Source organism: Cydia fagiglandana, chromosome 10 (assembly GCF_963556715.1).
Source record: "Cydia fagiglandana chromosome 10, ilCydFagi1.1, whole genome shotgun sequence".
Taxonomy (NCBI): Eukaryota; Metazoa; Arthropoda; class Insecta; order Lepidoptera; family Tortricidae; genus Cydia; species Cydia fagiglandana.
The window spans coordinates 1,293,656-1,312,534 of NC_085941.1; the positions used below are offsets into that span (position 1 = coordinate 1,293,656).

The 18,879-nt window shown below is 37.2% G+C and overlaps 4 protein-coding genes across 11 annotated transcripts in view; 3 read left to right on the forward strand and 1 right to left on the reverse strand.

The window, feature by feature from the left end:
- The window catches only part of LOC134668068 (liprin-alpha-1), a 209,098-nt gene extending 201,867 nt beyond the window's left edge, over window positions 1–7,231 (forward strand). For 7 of the 8 annotated variants that reach the window (XM_063525529.1, XM_063525531.1, XM_063525530.1 and 4 more), the window contains 8 exons: window positions 820–1,000; window positions 1,482–1,609; window positions 2,017–2,219; window positions 2,441–2,599; window positions 3,023–3,137; window positions 3,576–3,732; window positions 4,494–4,610; window positions 6,177–7,231. In XM_063525529.1, coding sequence (XP_063381599.1) covers window positions 820–1,000; window positions 1,482–1,609; window positions 2,017–2,219; window positions 2,441–2,599; window positions 3,023–3,137; window positions 3,576–3,732; window positions 4,494–4,610; window positions 6,177–6,272 — 1,156 coding nt within the window. In that variant the 3' untranslated portion in view covers window positions 6,273–7,231. Of the gene's footprint in view, window positions 1–792; window positions 1,001–1,481; window positions 1,610–2,016; window positions 2,220–2,440; window positions 2,600–3,022; window positions 3,138–3,575; window positions 3,733–4,493; window positions 4,611–6,176 lie in introns of all 8 variants that reach the window. The other variant, XM_063525534.1, reaches the window with a different exon arrangement.
- Window positions 7,232–10,719: 3,488 nt separating this feature from the next.
- Window positions 10,720–18,879, forward strand: part of LOC134668133 (thymosin beta) — a 113,217-nt gene continuing 105,057 nt past the window's right edge. The window contains exon 1 of the mRNA XM_063525642.1: window positions 10,720–10,730. The gene's annotated coding sequence lies outside the window, so the exon portion shown is untranslated. The remainder of the gene's footprint in view (window positions 10,731–18,879) is intronic.
- Window positions 13,290–16,958, reverse strand: LOC134668378 (ribosome biogenesis protein BMS1 homolog). Its single transcript, XM_063525858.1, has 2 exons — window positions 15,957–16,958; window positions 13,290–15,782 (listed from the first exon to the last, which is right to left on the reverse strand). Exons 1-2 carry the CDS (start codon window positions 16,858–16,860, stop codon window positions 13,321–13,323), a joined length of 3,366 nt encoding a protein of 1,121 aa, XP_063381928.1. The 5' UTR covers window positions 16,861–16,958; the 3' UTR covers window positions 13,290–13,320.
- LOC134668379 (protein Aster-B-like) overlaps window positions 17,370–18,879 on the forward strand; it is a 49,261-nt gene continuing 47,751 nt past the window's right edge. Inside the window, exon 1 of the mRNA XM_063525859.1 lies at window positions 17,370–17,552. Coding sequence (XP_063381929.1) covers window positions 17,509–17,552 — 44 coding nt within the window. The 5' untranslated portion in view covers window positions 17,370–17,508. The remainder of the gene's footprint in view (window positions 17,553–18,879) is intronic.

The window sequence follows — 18,879 nt, forward strand, 5'->3', positions numbered from 1 at the left end:
AAAAGTATCTATATTTACTAATAATTATTTTTGTATTTTTCCTTTAAGAAATTGGTTAGGAATTTTCAAATGAAAATTATATTGTTTCATCAATGCAAATTTTATATAACAAGTTAAATAAAATGGAATTACTAAGAAGTGTAATTATTTCCGCGTATCAACACTAAAAAGTGCATCAATGGATGGGTATGTTCAATTTAATGGATAAGGTGTGACCCCTTCCTGTTGTAGAGGCTATTGGTACCTTAGTGATTCCATTTTGTTAAATTGTAGGCCAGTAAATTACAGACCAAAAACAAAAAAGACTATTTCACTTTGCTCATAAATATCAAGTCTATCAACTTAAAACATTAGAGCTTGGTCACATATTTTAAGCTTGTTGCGAAGTATTATTTAGTTGTAAGCCAGCTCATTTCATAGATGTCATAAGAACAATACTAAATACCAGTCGTTCTTGTAAGGTGGCGCTAGTGAGCTCACATGCTAATAAGTTATCAAATAATACATGACGTAGATCGATATGTATTTGTATATTCTCTCACGCATCGGCCTCCACAGTCACCAAACCCGTTGTCTAAACAGCAATGCATAAATCGTCTGCATAGACGGAAAGGCCTGTAATGGTTTTATGAAAGTATTAGCTTTAGGAGTATTAGCGTTACGGTTCGCGTGCGGCATATGAGCATTCACGGTATATTTGCTAGTTGTGGACACATCTTCAGCTTATACTTTTCATCTTTTCTCACTACACAGTCACGACACCAAATTAGTAAATTCCTTTTATATTTCCAGGCCACTAAATGTCAGTGTTCCCAGCAGCTCGAGTCAAGAGTCCCTCGGCGGCCTCACGGCGTGGGGCGGCGCCTCGCCCGGCCTCCCTCGAGGGGTTGCGGCCGCGGCCTCGGCTGTTTCTATAGCGTCGATGCATCAGCAGAAGAAACGCGGTATAAAGAGTTCGTTGGGGAGGTTCTTTAGCAAAAAGGAGAAGGCTGGGATGCCGGTGAGTTTTTCTATTTGTCCTTGTCTTTACTTAGGGTTAAAATAGTCCATGCGCAGATCTTAGTCGTGTTCTAAGCTTCCTTATAAGAAACAGGGCATCAAGTAGGCAAGGGCTGGAACCGGTAACCTTTTCATACAATTAAACCGGTTTCTAATTTAGGTTGTTTACGCATTAAAACCTAATCAAGCTTATTTTGTGGCTTTAAGTTGTAGTCTCTCTGCTACACCCTTCAGGATTGCAATAAGACATACCTATAGCTTGGCACTTTACAGACTATTACGATTTCCAACCTTTACGTATTCCCAGTATAGATATCAGATACCTTTACGTATCATACACACAGGTCGGATTTGTATGAACATGGCACCCTTCCCTTCGGCCTAAACTTGTCAAAGGAGACTTGTTCAAGAAGTTAACCCGGGCACTGCATTTGCCTGACATTGTTTAATAGCTGAACAAAGTTTTCTTTTTCTTTGTATAGATGCAGCAAGGCGGCCAACCGCGATCGCTGTCGTCCGCATCATCGTTAGGATTATCGTCGCTAGCCGACGACGCGCCGGAGGCAGCTCCCGCGCCTCTCGTACAAGATTACGCTCGCAATAAGGGCAAGTAAGTATAGCCTCGAATTATATGAGATAATTGAATCTGGAGGTGTCGCTCCGGCACTGGAGAAATGACTTCATCTACAGGAGACCACAATCATCAAAACATTACTACCTATTACATAGCAGTAGCGGGTCGTCTATGTAGCTAGATTTCCACTGGTTTGCCTGCCTTAAGGGAGCTGAGCATCTATAGGTATCAATGAAAAAGGAGGCCAAATTAGCTCCGACCGTCCTAACAGGCATTTTTTTTAACGCGCTACCGCTTTTTAGATACGTATAGTTTTGTTCTTGACCTGAGGTGCCGAGGATGTACTTTTTTGGCTCTGAACTGACGCTGACCCGAAAAAAATGTGTTTGTGTTTCATCAACATGTGTTTCAATGAAATTTCAAACAATGTTCTTCTTTTGCAGAGACCGCGACTACCGACACGAATTACTAGGCGAAGCTATGCGCGCAGGCACACCCTTCGCGCTATGGAACGGGCCAACCGTGGTCGCGTGGCTCGAGCTATGGGTGGGCATGCCGGCCTGGTATGTGGCCGCGTGCCGCGCTAACGTCAAGAGCGGAGCCATCATGTCGGCTCTGTCTGATCAGGAGATACAAAGAGAAATTGGTAAGAGTTTTTAATTATTACGAGAATATAAGAAAGGCTGGATTTTATCATTTTAAAATTGGTGTACGAATTGGGTTTAATAACAACCGCTGAAACAAAAAAGACATTACATATATATTGACACAATGCGTTTGAAAATTCAATACGAATGCGGAACTAAACGGTTATTTTATTTCCATTTTCTTGGCAATTTCAAAGTAACTGCTATTTTGTGATTTCAGGCATCAGTAATCCCCTACACCGGCTCAAACTACGACTGGCAATTCAAGAGATGGTGTCTTTGACGTCACCGTCAGCGCCGAGAGGGACGGCATGTGCGGCCCTGGCCTTCGGAGATATGAACCATGAGTGGATTGGCAACGTATGGCTGCCGTCATTAGGTAAACCTTTGGTGATAAACCGGTTTAGAACCATAAAAACCGGTAATTCTCACAATCAGTATAAACGCTGTATAACGCTCGTTTTTTGACTGTCCAAGCGACCTCTCGCTTGTAACCCGATTATTATTTTTGCCCCTCGCCCTGACTCCAGTCCATTTACCCAAGGAGTTATTTGATCCTCATTTAAATTTAATTCTTCAATATCCTAGTACGATGGGGCAAAATAGGCTACATCATCACCATAAGAATTCCTGTTAAGTTTAATCATTTTACGATTTCTAGTCACTACGCGTCACATTCACATATTTTGGAGACCATAGCTCTCCATTTTGAAGCACTAAGAGTGCCGAAAACGGTTTGTTCTCTGTTCATCAAGACAAAAACGTATAACGGACTTATTAAAGTATAACTCTTGTGTTGCAGGATTACCTCAATACCGCACGACGTTCATGGAGTGTCTGGTGGACGCGAGGATGCTGGAACACCTCACCAAGCGGGACCTCCGCACGCAGCTCAAAATGGTCGACAGCTTCCATAGGTAAACCCGAGTGACTTAATTAATTAGTTAGCATATACAATTTTATAGCAGTGGCGTAAAAATACAGATTTACGCAAAATAATCTTAGCTTTTGAACATCATGTTCTATTGACTGTGTAATGTAAAAAATGTTTTAATGAATCTGTTGTTTAAATTTTCTTTTCTTCAAATTAGATGAAATAAAACTGAATAATACATACATATATGTTTACCGTGATAAATTTATTTCTAGTCCGTTTATTACTTGCAAGGGTCGAAACCGGTTTTGACTATTTTCGATTTGTTATTAACGAAAGTTTCAAACCGGTCACGATAGATTACAAAACCGGTTTTTCTATGAGGGTAGTTACCGGTTTCGGTCCTGATCGTTCGTGATAGATATTTTTTCTCGGTACCTATATACTATGTAGGTATATAATTTTAATTTTTACATTTCAGAACATCCCTACACTTCGGCGTGGCGTGCCTGAAGCGCGTGGGCTACAGCGTGCGCGCGCTGGAGGAGCGGCGGCGCGCGGCCGAGCACTGCGCGCGCGACGTGCTCGTGTGGAGCAACGAGCGCCTGCAGCGCTGGCTGCTCGCCGTCAACCTCAAGGTCGGGAGGCTGATAAAACACTAACCATTCGACTTGATCGTTATATTCAACCTATTGGACGCCATCTATCGTGCGCGTCATCGTGAACACCGAACATCAAACATCAACATTTATTCAACAAATAGGCCACAAGGGCACTTTTACATGTCTAAATTGATTTTACATACAAGCAAAAATAATAACAAGACATCAACGATTTTATAAAATACAACTAACAATTCAAACTAAAGTATTACAATTACTTAGAGATGTATATGGTCTCTTAATGTCGAATTACATAAAAAATACAGATACAAAACACAAAAAAAAAATCTATAATATTTAGAGGTGTAAATGTCTCTAGGTGTCAGAACTATAAGCTTATATAGTTTATCAAATTATCCTTAGAGATGTATAGGGTCTCCAAGAGTCAATATCCTGTATAATTAACACATTCATTATTCATTAAGAGAAAAGAAACATACGAGAGCAGAATGAGGCGTGTCACTGTAATTAATTAATAAAAATAAAGTTACTAAGTATAATAGCTCGGGTAAGCTTAAACAGACCAGTCTCCACAAACAGCACCAGTTCACGAGTATGACGTGAACCTTGTGGGAATGCACGAGGGTTGATATTGGGCTGTAGCCGCGCGCGTCAGTTGACGGCTTTTGCGGTCAAAGGGTTAACCGTTACTTGACCGTTATATTTAAGATTGTCCTTTATTTTTATTTTACATCTAGTAACGTATTATAATTATTATATTTATATTTGTTTTGCAGGAATACGCCAATAACCTGGTGGAGAGCGGCGTGCACGGCGCGCTGATCGCGCTCGACGAGAACTTCGACGCCAACAGCATGGCGCTCGCGCTACAAATACCCACGCAGAACACGCAGGTACAGTGACCTTCTAAGAGCTTATCAAAACAATGATAATGGACCACATGGGCTCTACCTAATATCTACTGATTATACCCAGGTTTACCTACAGTTCTTTTTAGCATTAGAAATAAGGTAAACAATCTTGATGTGTCTTTTAACCCTTAATCAAATATTGGGAAATTATTTCCCACTTCATTCTAATTTACGAAATATTTTTTTCTTTTTAAAGGCAGCACTCAGCGATACCAACCATACAGATTTAAAATCTTAGTAACATTTTGAATTTGAAAAATGGCAAAACTTTTCTAATGGCGGCCATTTGTGACCATAAGTCAAAGTCAATGTCAGTTGTTGTGATTTTTTTTTGCAATAACGACAATTTATTTAGTGTTTTGAGGTTAAGTGCGAAATAAAATCTTGTAAGTGCATACACTGAATACTATCATAAACTAGACTTATTTTCCCTGTGTTTTGCTTGAAAATAATCGTGATATCGATATGATTTAGCCAAGTTTTTAAGGTTTTAGTAAGTGGGTAATTATTTCCCATTGTTTGTTTCGGAACGTACGATTTACAAAAAAAATGGTAGGTTTTATCAAGTGGGAAATTATTTCCCAGTGTTTGTTCTCCACCTAAATTTTGATTGGTTTCCATAAATAAAAATACATGCCCGTTTACCTGTTACACAAAAAATCTGTGTCTGTTTTTGTTTTCTATTTTATTTTATTTATTTCTTTGATTTTTGAAGATAACGTCAAAGGATACTTGAATTCCAAGCAAAGCCGGGAGGGAGCTACTAACTAGTAAAAAGTTCGTAACCGTATCGGACAATGGGAAACTATTTCCCACTTCATTAAAATTTTGCTATTCCGTTACGGATAACGGGAAATTATTTCCCACCGCAAAACCCCCCTTTACCCCCCACTAAAATTCTTTTTACATATTTTTTCGTAATCTACGCACCCAAATTACCTAAAAACCATTCTTAGTTTTCAAAAATCTCATGAAAAGTGTTCCATTTGATTAAGGGTTAATTGAAAAACCCATTTTAGAAATAAGTTACGGCAAACATGGAACAAATATGAATCTAATACGATAGTTTGTATTCTTCTGCTTTCATAAGTAATAGTAAGACATGTTAAGATCGCATACCTTCTTTCGAGTTCTTTCTAATGCTAAAAAAGACGAAATATGAGTACCTAGTAGAGTAAAGTTTAAAATTATTTTTAATAATATAACATTGCAATGTTATATGATGCCATGCAATGCAATGATGCAATTTTATTTTGTTTTGTAGGGCAACTGATTTTACTATTTTTGAAATATCTGATTCATAGTTCTCTTTTTTTTTATTGGATTTATTAATCTTAATCTACTATAAAATTTATAACAGAAAAAAGTCGCAAACCACGTTTAACGTAAATTATAAACCGGCTAAGCTTAGAAATAATTACCGGTTTCTAACTCTTGGTGTACCAAGATGTTTAATAAGTTAAAAATTCTTCAATGTACATATTTAAGTTCAACGTACTAAAAATCTTAAATGGGTTTTAGTTTGCTATAATAATATTTGTTTTCCAGGCGCGGCAAATTCTCGAAGTAGAGTTCGCGAACCTTCTCCAAACCGGCACGGAGCGCGCGGCGCGCATGCCCCACGACCACCAGGCCGCCTCCTGACACCACACCATGAACTAGGCACCCCAGCTACCCGCGTCGGCCACCACCGACCACTGTCGGCCACAGCCGACGACTGATGTCGGCCACCGCCGATGTATGTCGGCAACCACCGAAAACAGTCGGGAGACCGGCAGCTACCGGCAGAAACCAACTGTGAATAAACTTTTAATTTAATTTATTTGACTGGTACAAACGGCAAGTGATACACAGTTTTTTATCTTCCATAGAGCTATGGATTTTTTATTCCGGCTTTTAGACGTCGGCATCAAGTGGTAACATTCTGTAGTAAAATCAACTCTAGAATTACATTTGTAATGTATACGACTTGAGTTACTGTTTTTAATAGTTCCGTGTGCGACAATATTTGTGAAAGAGACGGTTTAAGAGCTAAAATAGTAGCTGAAATGTCATATTTTATCACTCTTAAGGACATATTTAATCGTAAAAATAATATTCGGTATTCGAAAATCATTATAGATTTCAAATAATATGTGGCAGAATGTTATAACTAGCTTACCATCAAATAAGTAATTAAAAAAAATAGGGGTTAGTTCCAAAACGAGTACTTTCATGAATATTTGTGTACGATACTATAGTGTTTATTTATTTTTAACGCTAGTACAAATTTCTCTGAATAACAATAAAGTAGGCATAAATTCTTTCAATGACGTATTTTTACACTACTTTTTACTGTAGAATGTTGCCATCTTTTACATCGTTGTTGATACTTACAATAAAAGTTGTCATTACTGTTATACATATAACTATTAAACCAGTTGTAGCAACATTATGCTTTATTATATAATATATAATACAGAAGTGCTCTGATACTGTTAGATTTACTATGTACTTAACATTTATTCCGATATTTATAATATTAAAACAAATAAATAAAATATATTAAACCGGTTATGTGGGCATCTTACTAGAGAAAATCATAGTCTAAAAATAAAACATACTACATCATTAGTATTTATTCATATTCATCTTTATACTTAACTTCCTTTACTACTTAACTTTCTTCAGTATTCCGTTAAATATATCAAACATAACATTTTCAACTTTTTAAATATAAGAATATAGTTCCAAATTGAACTAAATGTGCCTATAGTTAGACTATCATATTCCCAGTTTGACGCCCAAACGACCGTTTCCGACATTTTCATACTCTGATGCCAAATATTAGTTACACAAACTAATATACTTAGAGTTAAACCTGCTAGTAGTCCAAACATTAGGTAAAGAGAGACGTGAACGCCTTAGAGTGAGACAGCTTCAAAGTCACGTTCTTTTACTTAGGGTTATCACATTCCCGTATTTGCCAAACATCCATGTTGCTTCTATATCTCTTGGCATAAAAAAAAAAGAAATTGAAAGGGGCATTTGGCAAGTGAAGTGTACGGTCGAGTACAAGACATCTTTACAGGCCAACGTTCCAAAAATATATTTACACAACCTTATTGTTTGTATCTTAGAGGCGAGTAAATATATTTTTGGAACGTTGGCTTGTAAATATGTTTGTGAAACTGTAGTAAAGTCAAGACATTTAACATCACCTTATGCTTGGACGAAAGCAGTCAATAAGAGTTCGCTCAGAAATAAGATACAATTTGGACATGTTTATAATAGGTGTGCCTAATAAATATGGGATTGGGAATCGGGAAATATTGGCACTGATTTTTAGTTCGAAACTATTTAACATGCTTTTTAAAGTTTCTAACTAAGTATAATCTGCCATTATCAATTGAATTACCCTTTAAACGCCAATAACTCTTATAAGCGTTGTAAGTAATTAAGACTATAACGCTAATTAAGCGTTTACCTACACGGTGTTAAAGTAACTTTCATGCTTTTTTACCAACGATGTTACCGTTTGCGTTACAATTTTATATATGACAAGAATACAGACTTAAACTTCTAGTTTTTTAAATGCAACAGTAGCGACATCTATATTAAGAAACCTGAAATGTGTCAATATTTCCTGTTCTCTCTCTGGGCCTGTGTACCAAGTGCCTCGCTGAGGTGTGTATATACTAGCTTACGTAGTTGAATGTGTGCCTCCGAGTGTTTGTACATCCATAGTATTAGGCGGTTCACATTGGTGTGCGAGCGGGACGTCGGTATATACGTGTCTCGCTTACACCGGAGCGTGCGGTGCATCAGTGTGATAACTGCGTTACCACAGTATAAAGGTGTCAACAATATTATTTTGTTTTTTTTTTATATATTTTCGTGATGGTTTCACTTCACATTAATTTGAGATTGTTATACTGGGTTACATTTATATTCTGATTGTTTTTAAGTTTCTAAACGAATTTTAACGTTGGGTATTATTTTATATTTAGCAATATAATCCATTTTAGATTTTTTTATACGAAATAATATTTTTTTTATTCGCGCTTTACTACGATAGTCATACTGACGTTTTATTTTTTAATTGGTGTAATGTAATCCAGTAAAAACAACAATGTCAATGTAAAAAAAAATGTGTCGACAAAATTACTGTGTATGCCAAAAGTTGAAATTGTTTAGGTTCATTCTCATTTCTGAGTAATATGAAGTTCAGAAAGAAAAGATTAAATTCAAGGATACCTTGAATAGAATTAGCTTTCGGTAATAGCACAGTGTTTCGAAGGGTATCCACAGTTGCATTGCAAAGTCGACTTAACTCCGTGCTAATAAAGAAGACTTAAATAAAATGAATTTTGTGGTCCTTCGTAGTCCCGAAGGGAAGCCCGGTTACTAGTCTGTGTACAGTGTTATGCAGTTGTGTTAGATTCTTATATTTTATTATACACATGTAGTGACCCACTGTGGAACGACGCCATATTTGTTGTTGCAAATGAGAATTTTCTGATTTTCGGCGATAGCTTTTTATTGTGTTCCGTTCTACGTCCGAGATCTTGATTGAGAACGTAATTCCGCCATTCCGCCGTTGTCCGATAGATACCGCCGCATCTATGTAGCCGCGCCGCCCCACGCCATAACTTAGTTTCCGCATCCCCTCTCTGCAAACAGAGCTGCCAAGGCGCTATGACTTGGGTTATTGTCCAAACAAAAATCTATGAAATTATGAGATCTTGGGAACCTGTTCAGGAATATTCCTGAAATCCTTTTTTTATTTCGAAAAACAGAAAATTCTCATGTACATCTACAAATATGGCGTCGTTTCACAGCGGGACGTGGCTGCATTATGCCGAGTCCACATATTGGGCCAACCTGAGCCAATCTAAGATGCATTTATGCGTTAGAGGGAGCAAGTGATATTGCTATCTCATTCCACCGCATAGCTGCGTCCCTCAGATTGGCCCAATATGTGTACTCGCCATTAGGTATATTTTGTTAAGCCTTTACAAACGACCGTCTTGCGCGCGCGACACCTTTTATATTTATTTTAATTTGGACTTTAAACTAATTTAGTGTCGCGCGCTCATTACGCTTATGTAACATCGACGGTTAATAAAATAAAGATTATAATTGTATAGCTAAACAATTTTAATTTGAATCTTCGTAGCGAATATTGTAAATATGGTTTGATAGTGTTTACGGCCGCCCGTGCGGACATAGCAATACTTAGCTAGCTAGGATGTGTTCAAACTTTACAAGATTATTTTTAATATTTTACCGCTTTACTATTTATTAACTAGGACTTATTATTTATTAAGTTTTAAGTTATAACTACTAGTTATTATGGAGCTGTATCTTCTAATTGGTTACGAAATACCTCAACTCGTGTAAATGTAACGGTTGTCTGAATCACAAGTTTATTTTAAGCGTGAAGGAACATTAAAGGGCTGCTATGTACTTTGAATAGGTGTCCAATAACTGTGTATAGAGTAACGAGTAACAGTATTAATAAATTAGGTGAGTGTTACGTGTGGTCACAGTGTGGAAATTATATTAAAAAGTTAAAACGTAGCTAACTGCGGAAATGTACTAAATATTTTGCCACGCATTTTGGAACGCACCCTTATTTTTGCCGCGGTTTTTTTGACAAGTATCGTATCTTTTTTTTAGTTCTGGCAAGTTGGAATTCTAAACAGGCTTCCAAAAAAACCGTTTGCAAAAATACCAAGGGCGTATAAGTCATTTCATGAAAAAAATACTATGAATATTTCGTATTCAGATAGTGTAATCAAAAATATTTAAGTGGCTAACTTTGGGCATCATGTAACATTGTAATTGACTAAAACAATTGGACATTGAAATATAAATAACTGAAATGTATATAAATTAAAATGTAATTAAAATATGTACTTAGTTATTCGATATTGGTGTTGCCAGAATTCATTAGTCTTATTACCTATATTGTTATTTCTATTTTACTTCCAACGCTTTTTTTCATTGTCAATTTCTGTGTAGATATGCATCTAGTCAACTGAAGCAAACCTAATACCGAATAACTGGACCGTGTATTATAGATAAATTAGTTGAAGTTCTACGAAATAAAAACTAAATAAAGCTATTTTGGCATCTTAACAATATTGCCAGTTTTTATTTTTGTAGATTTTTGACTGGTATCGTAAAACGCGGTCGGGGTGGGGTAGCGAGAGCGAGACAGCGATATGCCCGCGTCTCTATATCATACATACACATCATTGTTTCATTATCAATGAAATATATTAAACGACTACATAAAGTTTTATATGCGACTACGTTTACAAAATGGTTATTTAGTTATTTGTTAGTGTATAGCTTTTCGATGTAGCTACATTTTTGTATAAAGCTCGTTCGTTAGTAGGAAATGCGAAACGGTTTTCCTAAAACCGTTGCTTGATTTCCTGTTTAGCATAGCGCGGTTAGTGTACAGTGTATACTGGCCGTTAGTAGTTCGCGTCCGTGAGAGCCGAAAATTAAAAAAAAAAACGGCTCCGTCAAACGTCCATTGACCCCTCTGTTCCGATTCCTCCTAAAGTGCCAACGTTCGACAGACGGTCGCGGGCTAACAATAAATAGAATAATATGGCGGCTCTAAAAAGTACCTAACTCGTCACTTTGTTTTTAAAGGACCATGGGCAACTTTGTATGAGATATTGGTATTTTAGCCAAAATGTCGTCACCCTTATTACCTAGGCAATAGGGTCCAAGTAAGTAAATTAATTAATTGCTGCAGGGTAGCACACTGAATGGTTTACCGCGCTCGCCCGGCGGTGGACCCTATTGCCTAGGTAATAAGGGTGACGACATTTTGACTAAAATACCAGTATCTCAGTTCTGCACTGGAATTCCGCTTGGTGCCCATAGAACGAAATGAAGTACAGAGAAATACCTATCTAATGACCTAACTCTCAACTCTGTTGGTTTTGGGGCAATTTTGACGCATAGTCCTTTCGTATATTTTTTTGTTATTTCTAGGACTTTTTGTAGAAGAGTGCGATATGAGCGAAATGTCTAAAAATATCAAAACACTATTCTTTCTTATAACGATCAAAAGGCACATATACAAATACACAAAGATACAAATAACAATAATAATATTTACACAATGTGGGACGACAAGGTATGTTTTAGAGCAGTCAAAATCCTGTCCACATTCCACCGAGCTGTCGAACAATATTCCAAGTCCCAGTGGCTCGCTAGTTCGCTACCAAAGAATAAAGTTACCTTCACGTTAAGGTTATTGTATCATAGGTTTTTAGTGAATTCCATTGTATATAATTTAACATAATTTGCATAGCTTCGTTGACGACATAATTATATCGCATCGTAGCTCCGTGTGCCCGTGCCCTGCTTACATTCCAAGCTTTCTGTGTTGCCGCTTTGATAGACCATAGACAAGTTTATAATTTTTTAATCTCCATACAAAGCCACAGATAGCGTAACTTAGTGGCCTTTTCAGCGCAATGCTATTTATTTTAACTCCCAGAGAGCTTACTAGATGGCGTTGCATAAGTGGCGACATCTACAAGTTGGGGCAAGCGATTTTGTATGGAGATTAACAGTTTTACATGTCTGTCTAGACGCAGGGCGGGGGAATGTAACGGTGATTATTTTGACCAATGTAATCAGAATACTGTGTAACCTTTGTAAAAATATTTATCGAATGTGCGAACGACGTACGTTATGCATAATGATAAGAGGTAAATACAATTTACACGATACAAGCACTTAGTTTTATTTGTACCTTACCAAATAAGTAAAGAAATTTGAAAACTTTAGGTAACCCAACTGCCTTCGCTTTGTACTTGTACCTACCTATAGAACCTTCGTTTTTGGAAATCAGTTAAGTAGGTAATATCTGGGACCCTGACCGCCTGACCAACACTATTCATAAATTACGTCATTTCAAATTAGGGGGGGGGGGTCTGGACGACGGATGACGGTAGCATGAAGAGGAAATGGGGTCATTTGAAACATGATTTTGGGGGGGGGGGTCAAAAATCGATGACGTAATTTATGGACAGCCGCTTAAAGGTGGTACACAAAAACGAAACAATTGAAAACAAATTCGTCAGAATATAGGCTCAGTAGTTTTGACACTGGGGTGAAACGCAAGACAAACAAACTACTCCACCACGTATAAAAATGGTCACAGCTGTTGGAAAAGCACTTTGATTTTGGCATTTATTGTGAAATAATAAGATACACGATTAAAAGTATTTTCCAATCGCTACTAAGAATCTTAAGATGGTATGCCAGGTGTCCATTTTATTGATCCAATGTCATTGAGTCTCACTCTCTCATTAAGCAAAATGTGAGACGCAAATACAAATGTCCAAATGGGACAGGTGGAATACTATATAACCTGTCCCATTAATATATCCCATATAATACTATATAAAGAAGTTTAGATATTTTTAACCCTTCATCCTTATCGATATTTTAGGCACTGGCTGTACATGGGTACAGACTGCTACACTTTAGCCGTAGTTAGGTATACCTATGTATGACATAATGAGAGGCTTGCAGTATGCACATGACATGGACGTGAAACTATCAGCACCATTTTAACCCATTTCAAAAAGGAGGAGGTTCACAAGGTAATGTAATAAACACAGGTTACTAAAATAACTCGAGCTAACTGAGAAAATTTTAATAATACAACAAATCACATCTGAGGTTTCTTTTTATTTCCCATCTTACTTAGCGTCCTACAGATCTTCTTCTTCAACTCTTTCTGCCGTTTGAGCTTACGCCATTCGATTTCGTTCATCTCCCGCTTGTGCGCTTTTAATCTCTCCTTTGTTGCTTTCTTTTGAGCTTCTTTTTTAGTCTCAAAGTTGGTCTTAAGCATCTTCATAACACTTGATACTTTCTGTTCATATGGGCTCTTTACTACAGCAACTCTTTCCTTGTTTATGTCCTTAGGTGCTTCACCTGATAAGGTCGTAGTCTTCGATTTAGGCTTGAATCTGTATGGCAGACCCTTCTGCAATGCTTTAGGTATTACTAAAGGCTTGAAGACTGCTGGGGCTCTCTGAATCTCAGTATACATAGAGTCCTTATTCGCATCAAACTTTAAGTTCCTTTCTCTCTTTAGTTGTCCTTTAGTCTTCATGCCTTGCCAAGCGTTTTTAGACTCCATAGGCAAAAGTAGATTGACAACAGGCGCATAGAATCTGGTAACATCGACTTTAAACCACGTTCGACAGAAAACTATGTCACTCATCTTGATTTTATCTTCAAATGTAGCTCTGAAACCGCCTTCAGGTTTATTGATCGCCTTTTTGATCTGTCCTCTTATTCCTGATACTGTTTTGATTCTCGCTCCTTCGAATTTCGCTACTTCAAGGGTGCTGTTGAACATGTCTTTGATAAAAGCAGTTTTCTTGTATATTTTAGTTGGTGTGCCAACTAGTTTTAACTTCTTGACGATTTGAGTAGATTTGTTAATTTCGTTCACACTTCCTGTGGCTGCTATTCTGAAGCCTAATTGCTTCATATCATTGGGATCATTAGTGACTGTCTGCAAGGCCAGAAAACCTGTGTTTTGTGGCGTTATTGGCCCATAGAAGTGCATGTTACAAGTCACATGTTCTGGAGTATATTTCAAATATCTACACTTCAAATCATCTTCTATTTTAGAGTAAATAGGAACAGTTTGGAACCTTCTCCATCCTAAAGAAATAATCAAAGGATCATTTGTTTTTAATATCTTTTTGTACCATCTGTGTTTCTTGACTTTGCAAGACACATAGCCAATATTCTGCTCTGCCATGTTTAATGATCCAATGAGTATGGGATAACTAGCTTCGAAATTTGTCACAAATTCTGCAGGCATGTTTTTGAAAAGCATTCTCACATACAAACCAGGTCTGAATCCTTCCACATCTATCCTTAAACCTTCATCCAAATTATCAAAAACTGATTTGTTCAATTCAGACTGCTTCAATGCCTCTGCTTTCAAATTCTCATAATAGGAATGATCACCTTTTATCCTATGATCATCAGGATTATCATATTCAGAGTCAAATTTCGCTTTTAGTTTCATTTTCTTTTCTAAAATTTCTGCTTTAGTCAATTCTCCTTTGCGTTTTGTACCAGTTTCCTCTTTTTCCTCATTTTCCTTTGCAGCATGTTTCTGACCAGTTTCTAAATCCTCAAAATCTCCAAACATCTCCTCATCATCACCATCACTTGCATCATCAAGTTTAAGGAGCTCTGAAGCATCTTCATCAGCTGTCCTCTTTCCTGTGACAAAACAGTTGATCAAAACTTGTTTATTGACTTCACTGGTCCAATCCTTTATAGTTGGTTTATCTAATGAGTAAAAGAAAGAACATTCCTCAGTGTCTAATCTCTCTTTCTCTTTATGTTTCTTTTTCTGTGTGTCTGTTACTTTCTTAAACAACCCTCCAATTTCTTCGCCATCACTTTTATCTGATTCTTCTTTTTCCTTGTTTTTATTTCCAATCTCAAATTCCCCGTACACAAGCTTCATTATATTCTTAGATGTTTTCTGCCTCTCAAAATAAGCCTCAGTGGCTTTCTCACTAAGCTTTTCTTTCCATTTTGCACCAAAATCTTCATTGTCTGATTCATCATCATCCCCACTTTCTTCATCATCTTTTTCAGTAGGAAGATCATTATCCTCAGACCCTGAGTCATTGTTCCATGGAACCTTGTTGCTTTCCTTCTCTTGATCAATACCACTATCATTGTCTGAATCATTATCATCAGAATCTGACTCATCTGAGCTTTCCTGTCCTTTTTTATTGTTATGTTGTAAATACTCATCATCTTTTATCATATCAGGGTAGATCACAGCACCACCACTGAACAATTGGAACCCAGATTCTTGCATCTGCTCATCCACTGTCTCTTTAGTCTCAACAACATTTTTAAGCAGCTCCTTTTTTTCACTAACCTCCTCATCTTCTTTTTTATGATGATGGGAGCCTTGGAGCTCAATGTACACAGCATCTTTGTCGTAAACAATGCCACCTACGCCTGAAAAGGGTGCGTAGATCTGTCTCTCTCTTTCCATGAGGTGTCGCTTTTTCTCTTTGCTGGGAAGTGGACAGGGGTCAGGTAGATATGACAGTTCACTAATTTTCATGTCTCCAACACCTGGAAGTAATAAAAGGAGTTGGTAGTGATTTAACTTGTTTAGTACAAAAAAAACTAAGATAGATGAATTTATGATGGTTGTTCAGTTGTTCTCATGATAGAATATTTTTCACATATATATCAAGTAGCCAAATAAAATACCATTAATAAGAATGCTTAAAAAATTCAACTTACCAGCAATGTGTACAGCAGACTCCTTCATCAATGGCACTCCCCTCACATAGCCATAGAGCACCACATCTCTATTGACCTTTGGGTCCTTCCGGATCGCCTCCTGGTTAGTTATATCCTCCATTCTGTCCCCAAGCACATAAGCATGGGTCATGCGCCAGCTTAACGGCCTAAACTTCATTACCGATATAAAGCGGGACAAATTCTTTATTTCATTCCTTAAATATTCTCCATGGACTATACCGGAGAGGTAAAATAACTTAGCGCCTTGGTACACCTCTGTCCAAAATCTGTGCTTCAAAGTTTTCTTGGTTGTTTTTAGTGTCTTTGCATTCTTTATCATGTCCAAATGTGTCAACACACCCATGATTTTAGGCATGCCATGCACTTGACATATGTTTAAGAACTCGAATATTTCCATTTCGAAGCCGAAGCTAGCGTCGCAGAGGAGTAGCACTAGATCAGCGCATTTTGCGATGTCGATCATCGAGTTGACGTCATTATTGCATTCTATGAGAGTTATTCGGCGTTTCTTTGATGTGACGATGGTCACAGGGCCTTTTATGCTTGTGACGTTGGTTTTTATGAAGCTTTTAATGAGATTGTTAATGACTGTGGTCTTTCCTACGCGCGGTGGACCAACGACAGCAACTACTATCGGAGGAGGTTCTAGCGGTGTCTTATCTACCTGGGGTATACGCTGCTTCTTTGCAATGATATCCTCCTTCCTCCTAAACTGCCTCTCAGCTCGCACGGCCGACTGTATAGCAAAAGCTTTAGGATTTCGTTGCCGAGCGCTTAGGTTAGATTGGTCGACTTGGTTTTTCTTTTTCTTCTTCTCTGCTTTTCGGCCGGCATGTTTCGCCCGATGGGACTTCTTTTTGTCAAAAGCCGAATCGTCTGCCATGGTTTTCACTTGAAGTTAATTCATTTATAGTCTACAAAATAAATTCACGTGGTGAATCTAAATCACTCCGCCGAATGTTGATTAGTTTTGACATTGACAGATGATTGTAATGTTGCAAGTGTAAATAATTATTTACATGAATGCAAAAAGAGAGTTGACGTTAAGGAACAGGCTACTGTTCAAAGAATAAAATACTCACTAGAATACGAGTTGATAGAAGCTAAGCTACTGTTACTCATAGAATTGATATACCATACTATTAACCCACGCCGTACTCGTTTCAGTCACGCATGTCTTATGCCTTGTTTAGGTGATGCTGCATACCCAAACATGCATACCCTATCCATGTAGCAAACAAGCATGAGCATACAGGGCAAAGAATATAATACTCACTATACAGGGCATTGTGTACTTCATTTTGCCTCAGCTGTATGCACTATGTGCAAGCTCCGGTAATCATAAGATAAATTTCCAAATATTTATTGCAACACTGAGCTAGTTCTGTCAGATTGTCTCAATGCAGTCAATAGTATTTTTGTTGTATTTTGTGCATAGATCTCTTGTATCTGGATGATGAAAGCAAAAAACGCAGCTGTGAACAATAGCTCGCGAGTGGCTGATCTGAGCGTGCACTAAAACCCTGTGACTATGACTACTTCGGAGCTGGACAGCCGCAACATAGCAATTTCCATGTGAGTTATATTGACGTTTTTGGGGCTTATTTACTAATTTTAGAAGGATCACGCAGTTGTAGATGTTTGCGTCGTCGTGTCTGCTCTATTTACATTGTGTTTCCCGTTATCAGTTGTCTGTGAATCGCCTAGCTCGGTGGTAATTAGGTCCCAGACTTTTCCGTTTAAGTACTAGACTTTACTAGACAATGGAGTTACGCGCTCTCGAAAGGCCTACTGTTACCAATTTGTTCAAAAACAAATTCAGGATCGATAGTATGGTGTTCATAGATCCAATTATATTTTTTTCTGATAAGTGGATAGTTGAGCCAAGGTGAGAAACAAACTTCCAATTAGATTTCTAAATAGATTTTTTACTAGCTTTAATCATTCATACAGATGTACTAAGACTATTTAGCTACCTTATTAACTGCTAAATCTTCCTGCTGTACTGAAACAACAATCCTAGACCATTCAATTAAATTTGATGACATTTTTTTTTGTATTTTTATTACATATTTCAATTAAATTTTCCATACAAAGTTTAATTAAAATAGCAATGAAAGGAAAACTGATGTAACTGTTTTCTCAAGAAACAAATAACCAAGATATGCTGTTAACAATCAAGATAAGAGAATAAACTAGTAAGCCTTTAGTTTGCACAGTTTTATGACTATATATCAATTATGCTGGAGCTAAAATAACATTAGTAACGACTTGTGAATATTGCCATTTTATGCAATAATTAATTAATAATTATATACTTACAACTGATTTTTCAATAATGTTATGTAATTTTCATTAGTCTGTGCGGAAAGAGAAGAGTTGTAGAATGTATGGGGCCCAATATGTTCCCCAACTATTCTCTTTCCAAATTCTAAAAGACACTCATCAAAGATGACTGACAAGAATTGTTAATTTTAGCAGTCTGGGTTATCTGCATTCTAATTTAATCAAAACTAGAATTATTATCAGACGGACCTTTTATTAAAAGGTCAATTACACACACGGACTGAATACTGGCATATTTTTCATACAAAGTAACCGGTATTCAATTTTGGTATCTCGGTTTTTTACGTATATTTTTGCACTTAATTGAGCTAATCTGATCAATTATTATCCTTACCTAAATACTATTCTATAATATCAAAGAAATATTGTGAAGGCTATAAGATATTTAGATTTTAAGTTATACCGGGAAGAGCCCCTGATTACACATACCAATCCCATGTGCTAAATTGTATGTGTCATCATGTTTTTGTCACATTCTCATTGGCATAAATGTTTCAGCACCATAGTCATTCATGAAATGTTTCATTACGCTCCCGATAAACTGAAATAAGCATGT